This window comes from Strongylocentrotus purpuratus, unplaced genomic scaffold, assembly GCF_000002235.5.
Source record: "Strongylocentrotus purpuratus isolate Spur 01 unplaced genomic scaffold, Spur_5.0 spur5_scaffold_3, whole genome shotgun sequence".
Taxonomy (NCBI): domain Eukaryota; kingdom Metazoa; phylum Echinodermata; class Echinoidea; order Camarodonta; family Strongylocentrotidae; genus Strongylocentrotus; species Strongylocentrotus purpuratus.
This window is the reverse complement of record NW_022145609.1, coordinates 4,811,516-4,819,173: the sequence shown is the minus strand read 5'-3', so window position 1 is coordinate 4,819,173 and position 7,658 is coordinate 4,811,516. Positions and strand designations below refer to the sequence as shown.

Below are 7,658 nucleotides of genomic sequence, written 5' to 3'. Positions count from 1 at the left end.
ATCAATGAAAGGACAATGTTTCATGCACAAGTATGAGAAAATACAATTATCAGTTTATCACACTAAAAAAAGTTCTTTTTCATGAATTTGGTAAAAAAATATTAGGTTCATTATTCCAAAAGTAAATGAAATTGTACAGATAGGGTTCATTCTAACTTTCAAATGGTTGTTGACTGTACTGTTACCAACAAAATAGGACAAGTCATACGATGAGCTGGCATGTGTACATCAACTTCGCAAGATGGAACAGAGGAGTTTCTTCTTCTGGCATCCATCAGAGTATGAGTACTCTTAACCCATTGCATACTAGAAGTGGATCATTCATCCAGTGAGCCTAGGGAGTGAATGAATTCAGTAGTCCATGAGGTAAGGTCCATAAGTTCCTTATATCAAGAGGAGGTTTATTCATCATCTCATTTTCTCCTCTGTTTTCTCTGTCTCTTTGGAGGGAGTAGTCCTGGTCCTATGTTGTGTAGGGCTTCGTGAGGCACACTGCTGATAGGGATGGCACACTCTTCATGATCCTTCTGCTCCGAATCCTTGATCCACGAGTCTGGGATGCTGTCAACAAAGAAACAAGATGAGTGCAATTAAAGATAAAGTTGAGTTCAGGGGGGTGTTTCACAAAGATTCTAAGTTGAACTTATCTCTAAGTTGGACTTAAAAAATATGGAAAGCCATTAGCATCTTTGAAAATATTTTGCAAAAGTTATTTTGAAAGGCATTCATTGTTTATTGAAATCATTCATATTTCTATCATCAAGGAGATTTCATGTTCTGGATGTGGAATTAATAAAAAGTCTAAAATACTTGGATTTCTGCTTTTGAATATATTTCATTTAAAGACTCCAATGGCTGTCCATAATTTTTAAGTCCAACTTAAAGTTAAGTTCTACTTAGGATCTTTGTGAAAACACCCCCCCCCCCCCCCGGTCATGCGATTGCATTGTGAAAGAAACAGTGTGGAATCGATCAGAAAAAAGTGTATCATGTAACATAACAGTATTGGTGTGAACTGCAAGGTTCTGGAGTCATCAAAATGATAAGAAATTAGGCCCAATTTTTGTAAAGTAACAAGCACATTTTTTCTTTAATGTTCTTCCACACTTGCATAATTTAACAATGTTAACACTCACAAATTATTTTTCACCTCTCCCCAGAATTCAACCTTCTCTTTAAGAATTCATTGCATCAAATAACTTTTCAAACTACACATCATAAACTAGCAACCGACAGGGTCAAGCAAACCAACGTAGATATAGTAACTTCCTTGACAAAGAAATGCAGTTATACGATACAAACATATGTCATTTGTACATGTGCTTATAGTAGTTTACACAAACTTGGTAAGCAAAATAATGAAAGTGACTCCATCTGACTGATGACTAATGGCATTTGAGTAATAATTTCCGAAGCTCTTTGGAAGCGCATAAAGACGTTATATAATGTGATATGCGCTATACAAGAACCGAATATTATTATTATTATTTGCCTCTGAATATCTAAGAATGTAGCAGTGGCTTAATCACTTGACTGGGAATGAGAATTCTAGCATGACACCTATGTCCTGAAGCAAGGCATTTGTGTTTTCATTGCTTTTCTCCATCCATATCTATATGGGTATCTACTAGTAGGCTGCGAACATCAATGGGATACGATTAGCACAAGCGCATTCGTAAACTGGCGAAGTACCTAGAGTGTTTCCAATGGAGTGTAGTGTGTATTATAAATGCAGAATTACAATTGAATCCAATAGCTGGGGTAATAATACACTGTTAAATGTTTTGATTGATGAATTGTAACTAGAAGATGATATTTAAAAAAAAAATATTATCATTATCATTAATATGATCAGGATTATAGTTATGCGTAGAATGTTTGTGGAACTACTTTCAACTTGCTTGTTAAGACTAATACAATACAAGGTTCTTTTCCAATTTAACTTACACATCAGTTGGTGACCAACGAAGGAGGACCATGGATTCCCCGCTCTCATCTGTTCTTTTCCCAACAACCTGCAGAGTAAAACAAAATAATAAAAATCACATCTGTCAACTTCCCCTATTTTTATATACTAACACAAGCATTTTCTTGCATGAATGGTGGACAAGTTTTGCCTGCTTATAAATGTTCAATCAGTTCTAGCTATCATACTAGCACAAGAGGCACAGATATAGTCCCTTCTCCCATCCCATCGTAAATGTGATGGTTTCATCCATTTTACAGAGGTATAGCGTTGTATTTTATCTTATACTTTACACTGTGTGCAATAACTTTATCAATGAGATTTCTATTACTCTACAGTTTTACCACATTCATGTGAGTGATACCCTCCATCTTTTAACGCCATAGAGTTAAAACTTGATTTTTATTCTGTCTCAAAGAGGAGTTATTATTATTATTGTTAATGACTTAATTAGTCTAATGTGCTATATAAATAATAAGAATTTATTTATTATAATTATTATTTTGATTATGGTATGGTATGGTACTTATTCCATTCTTCATAAAAAACATATACAATACATACAGAGTATTAAAAAAAATGAAATATATAAATATATGTAGAAGGATAACATTACAGATATATATATATATATATATATATCATTACATATATTGATGATATGGTGTCACCAGTGCCTGGAGGGGAAACTGAACATCGTCACTATCACCCTTAGGTCTCTCCTCCCAGTATAACTGATTGGGGGTGTACAGGTTTACAACTAAACTGGGGTTTCCCAATTTTGCCCTACTTTTTGTTTCATTTACAAAGAGTGCAGTGTTTTTTTTAAAAATGCAAATGCAGTGACTCTCCTCACCATGGGGTCTCCATTTAACATCTAATCTGGGGGGGGGGGGGGGGGGGAGGGGGGGGGGGGGGGTCAGAGTGTTTTCCACTGTAACCTCTCTCGCATCTGTGGAACAGGTAATAGCATTGTTATAACACACAATGCCAGGTTTAGTCATCCACCTGTGCTGGATTCAAACCCATGATCTTTGGTTGCAAAAGCAAATTCTACCTCAAAATCTCATCTCATGGTGTCACAAGCTTAAGTTTAAAAAATAAGAACAACTTACAGAGCTTTTGAAGATGAGCGATCTCCCGCTGCCCTCAGTGTCTATCTTTGTCTTCATATTGAGTTCGACCAGACGATGATGAACAGCGTCAGCCATACGGGTATCAAAGAAATCATCCGTCTTCGCTGAAACTACAAATTTGGAAAGAAGTTGAAATATGTAATTAAATTTTGTTGAGCTTATCAGTAAAAGAGTGTTTCAGTCTAGGCTTGTACAATGTATAATACAAGAGTTAAAATAATCTGTATCAACTTTTTCATTCAGATTGTTTTGATGCACAGTAAAATAGCACATCCCTTTTTGTTGTTGTTCTTGAATAACTCCCCTAAACAATTCAACAATTCAATTCTTTATATGATGGAAAGGGAGTTGTATAAAATGTTATGGTACATAAAAGCTTTCACATTTGCTATACTTTGTGAGTACATGTACATGTACATTAATATTAAGAATGAAGCAATTTTAAAACAAGCTTTCAATCCATTCCAGTCTGCAAATGTGTGGCAATCATTAATTCTTACCCATTGACAATCTTCTTCTAATTCTCATCCTTTTCCTCTTGAGAGCTTTGCCTGGACTCTCCTCCTTGCTCTTTGGGGTTCTCTGTTGTGAGTTCTGCTTGGCAGCATTGAGATGAGATTGACAGTGCCTCATCAGACCTTTCTCTGTCCTGTAGCTCTGGTTGCATCCTGCGAACACGCAGCGGAACGGCTTATCCCCGCAGTGCGTCAACACATGCTTCGGAAGCCAGGTGGCAGACATGGAAGGCGTGTTGTAAACCTTGCAGCCGTCCCACAGGCACACAAACTTCTTTCCTCCTTTCTTGATCTGCTTCTGGGCGTGCTCTGCTCGAACGTGATCGGCCAGGTCGGCGCTGGTGTCCGTCTCCTCTCCGCAGGACTCCCAACGGCAGATGTACTCCACCTTGGGTTTGGGTGTGGTCGGGGTTGGTGTGGTGGTAGGCGTGGTGCAGCCACTGGGTAGGCTGCTTGCACAATCACTGCTGCTACCATTGCTGCTGATCATGTGAAACAGAGGAGGCTAGAGGAATAAACAAAATATAGTTATAATATTTAAGTGTATTCTTTCCTCTTCCGCAAATGTATCTTAACCCTAAAACAGGGTTGTGATGGCAATGACAAATCTACTCATTGATGTCAGTATATGGAAATACACAAACATGTGGCATCACACTTTGGTCCACCGTTATAGTGTTCACTATTGCTGGCCATAAATTGAATATGAGAGCATTTAAGAACTAACTTCTTAGTCATAGGACATTGATAAAAATAACAAAAAGGGTCACTTTATCTATTAGAAATATTCAACTTAAATCTATTTTTCAATCAAGTTTCGACTATGTTGCTTCCCAACATTATAGAATAATATTTATGCACAATTCTATTAGAGAAGACTTTCCAAACCATACTATTCTTACATTTCTTTCCACACAGCATCTGTAAAGGAATGAGCAGCAATCCACCCTACAATTTTACTTTACATTATTTAAAATTTCCAAAATGCTTTAGTGAGCATCAGGTAGATACTTACAAAATTTGATCATGTGACAGATCAAATATTCACTTACATGGGTATGATCAGGCCACTCTCTCCGAGCAGGTTTTCTCCTCTTTCTTCATCCATCTCTGATAAAATAAATTGATGATAATAGGACAAGAAATTCATAAATTCTCACACAAAAACCTTTAATTTGTGTAAGTTTGTCACCTGAACTCTCATCTTTTCTTACCGGTACTCATTATTTCACATCTTTCATATCTTAAACGAATACTTTGCAGCAGTCTTCACTGAAGAGGACCTAAATGTTCCCAATCCCCAGAATGTCTTCATAGGAACTAATGAAGAGATCCTTGCTGAGATAGAAATCACTGAAGATTGTGTGAAAAAGAAGCTTGAACACCTCGACCCATCCAAAGCAGCGGGTCCAGACGATATACCACCGGCTTTTCTAAGACCCCTGGCTGAAGAACTGAGTGTTCCATACACCATTTTGTTTGGAAAATCATTAAAGGAAGGACATGTACCAGAGGAATGGAGATCAGCCCATATAACTCCAATATTCAAGAAAGGGGCAAGATCTAAACCGGAGAACTACCGACCGATCAGCTTAACATCAGTCAGCTGTAAAGTACTAGAGAGCATTATCAAAGACAAAATAACTAACCACCTGAATAAATATGGTCTGATACAGGATACCCAGCATGGTTTTAGGAAAGGGAAATCTACAACTACCAACTTGCTAGAATACCTAGAAATCATCACCAAATCAGTAGACAATGGTACACCAGTAGATGTAGTATACCTTGACCTAGCAAAGGCCTTCGATACCGTCCCACACAAGAGACTAGTAACAAAGATCAAGGCCCATGGAATAGATGGTAACATATTACAGTGGATAACAGCCTGGCTCAACAGTCGCAAGCAGAAAGTCGTTACCCAGGGAGCCAAATCTAGCTGGAGACCTGTTACCAGCTCTGTAGTACAAGGATCAGTCCTGGGACCACTGTGCTTCTTGATATATATGAATGACCTCGAAATTGGGCTAACTGACAAATCAACAGTTAGCAAATTTGCTGATGACACCAAGCTAATCCATCCAGTGCAAATAGACAATGATAGAACAGACATGCAAAACTCCATCAACCACCTTCACAGATGGGCAAATACATGGCAGATGAGGTACAATGCAGACAAATGTGGAGTGATGCATTTTGGAACCCACAACCCACACTACACATACACGATGGGCAACTCCCAGCTGAAAGAAAGTACAGAAGAAAAAGATCTAGGGGTTCTAGTACACAAGTCCCTGAAAGTTGCCTCCCAGTGTGCTGCAGCAGCAAATAAAGGAAACAGGACACTAGGAATGATAAAACGCAACTTTACATTCAGGAGTAAGGAAGTGATCTTGAAACTATACAAGTCACTCGTCAGACCCCACCTAGATTACGCCATTCAGGCCTGGTGTCCTTACCTGGAAAAAGACAAAAAGAAGTTGGAAAAAGTTCAAGCAAGAGCCACAAAACTCATCCCAAGTATTCAACATCTACCATATGAAGAGAGACTAGCAAAACTGAAACTAACTACTTTGGAGAAAAGAAGAGAGAGAGGAGACCTACTGCAAACCTACAGGATAATGACGCAAATCGACAAATCCAACCCCGAGAATTATTTTCAGTTTGCTAACTATGAAAGAACAAGAGGCCATTCCATGAAGCTAGCCAAAACAAGAAGCCGCCTTGACATCAGGAAAAATTTCTATAGCCAGAGAGTTGTAAGCAATTGGAACAAGCTGCCACAAACTGCCATTGATGCTCCCACACTCCTAAGCTTCAAACAACAACTATCCAACCTGGGTTTTTAAATGGGTCCCATGGGACCCCCTTAACCCTGCCACACCACACTATCTACGGGATCTTTATCACCACGATGGCGAGGTGTGGACTTCAAGGTATATTCAAGGTATAAAAGACTTTCAACTTGTTTTGGTATTTATGTTAACATACAGTTTCAACCAATGTCACATTTTTACTGAAGATGTATCTTTATTTTTGTTAGCGAAGTTAGCGATCGTAATGATGAATTGCTTAGATTAACTTAACGAAGATTGCAGTCGCCTGTGTGAAGTTATCTACCGTGATGAGGATCTGAGACATTACGGTAGGCACCCGGCCGCCCGCAACCCAAAATCGGTATGCACTCGTATTGTGCAGCGGTTTGCCGTAAAACCTGTGAAAAAGTGTATACTAATATCAATGTTTTTCAAAAAAATACTCCAAAGATAAGAAGAAAATTGACATGAAACATTAAACATAACGACTTTTATAAGTTTTAACTCATGATCTTTATTTAAACATTTGATGAATATTTACTTCATTTTTGGTATGTTTTAGTGGGGTATCTCCACGCCGGAGTTAGAGGTCAAATTTTGGATAGGTTTCTGAACAAGCGCCATTATTATTATAGTGAATTAGCGCTCAAATATCCGGAAAACCAAGGATGAAAGAAATTTTCACCAATGAAACTTGTAAGTTTCTTTCTTAATCTTAACTTAGTCTATTTATTTGTTATCAACAAATAGGTCTATGTTTCATTAAATTGTTTATGATATAATTTGAAAGTATCATACAGCAGGTTTATAAAATATTGCGAGAATGTACTGCAGCTGCAGTACACAGCAGTGCACGAAGTATTGCCCGTCTCAATACACAGCCAAGCTTAGTCACTGCGTACAATTTATAAACTAAGATCTAACTTCAACTTTCACTTTACACTTATCCGAGTACATGGGACCATTACAGCGGCTTGCGACTACGGCACATCAACTTTCAATCAGCTTTTGTCTTCTAATCGCTGAAGATGTGGTGCGCTAATTGATTTATACGGACACCGGAAATCATCGAAATTATATGAGCACAATATTTCATTAAATGAATATAAATTATTCGTAAAAGAACGGTGTTTGGATACTGACCAAGCTGTCGATTGTCTTTGTTTACACGCAGCCTTTGCTGAAATTATCGACTAATTTGGGAAATGTTGCGGGCTAGCTAGCT

The 7,658-nt window shown here is 38.0% G+C and overlaps 1 protein-coding gene across 1 annotated transcript; it reads right to left on the bottom strand.

Annotated features, from left to right (window-relative positions):
• Positions 1 to 240: 240 nt before the first annotated feature.
• On the bottom strand, positions 241 to 7,656 carry LOC115918971 (zinc finger protein AEBP2-like). Its single transcript, XM_030995958.1, has 6 exons — positions 7,577 to 7,656; positions 4,670 to 4,727; positions 3,603 to 4,122; positions 3,082 to 3,212; positions 1,948 to 2,015; positions 241 to 561 (listed from the first exon to the last, which is right to left on the bottom strand). Exons 3-6 carry the CDS (start codon positions 4,105 to 4,107, stop codon positions 414 to 416), a joined length of 852 nt encoding a protein of 283 aa, XP_030851818.1. The 5' UTR covers positions 4,108 to 4,122; positions 4,670 to 4,727; positions 7,577 to 7,656; the 3' UTR covers positions 241 to 413.
• Between the last annotated feature and the right edge of the window lie 2 nt (positions 7,657 to 7,658).

Coding starts and splice junctions, on each gene's coding strand:
- LOC115918971 (XM_030995958.1), bottom strand. CDS start 4,107: ATGATCAGCAGCAATGGTAGCAGCAGTGATTGTGCAAGCAGCCTACCC. Junction 3,213..3,602: donor TAGAAGAAGATTGTCAATGG/GTAAGAATTAAT, acceptor CCAAATTTGTAG/TTTCAGCGAAGACGGATGAT. Junction 562..1,947: donor CGTTGGTCACCAACTGATGT/GTAAGTTAAATT, acceptor CTTTGTTGACAG/CATCCCAGACTCGTGGATCA.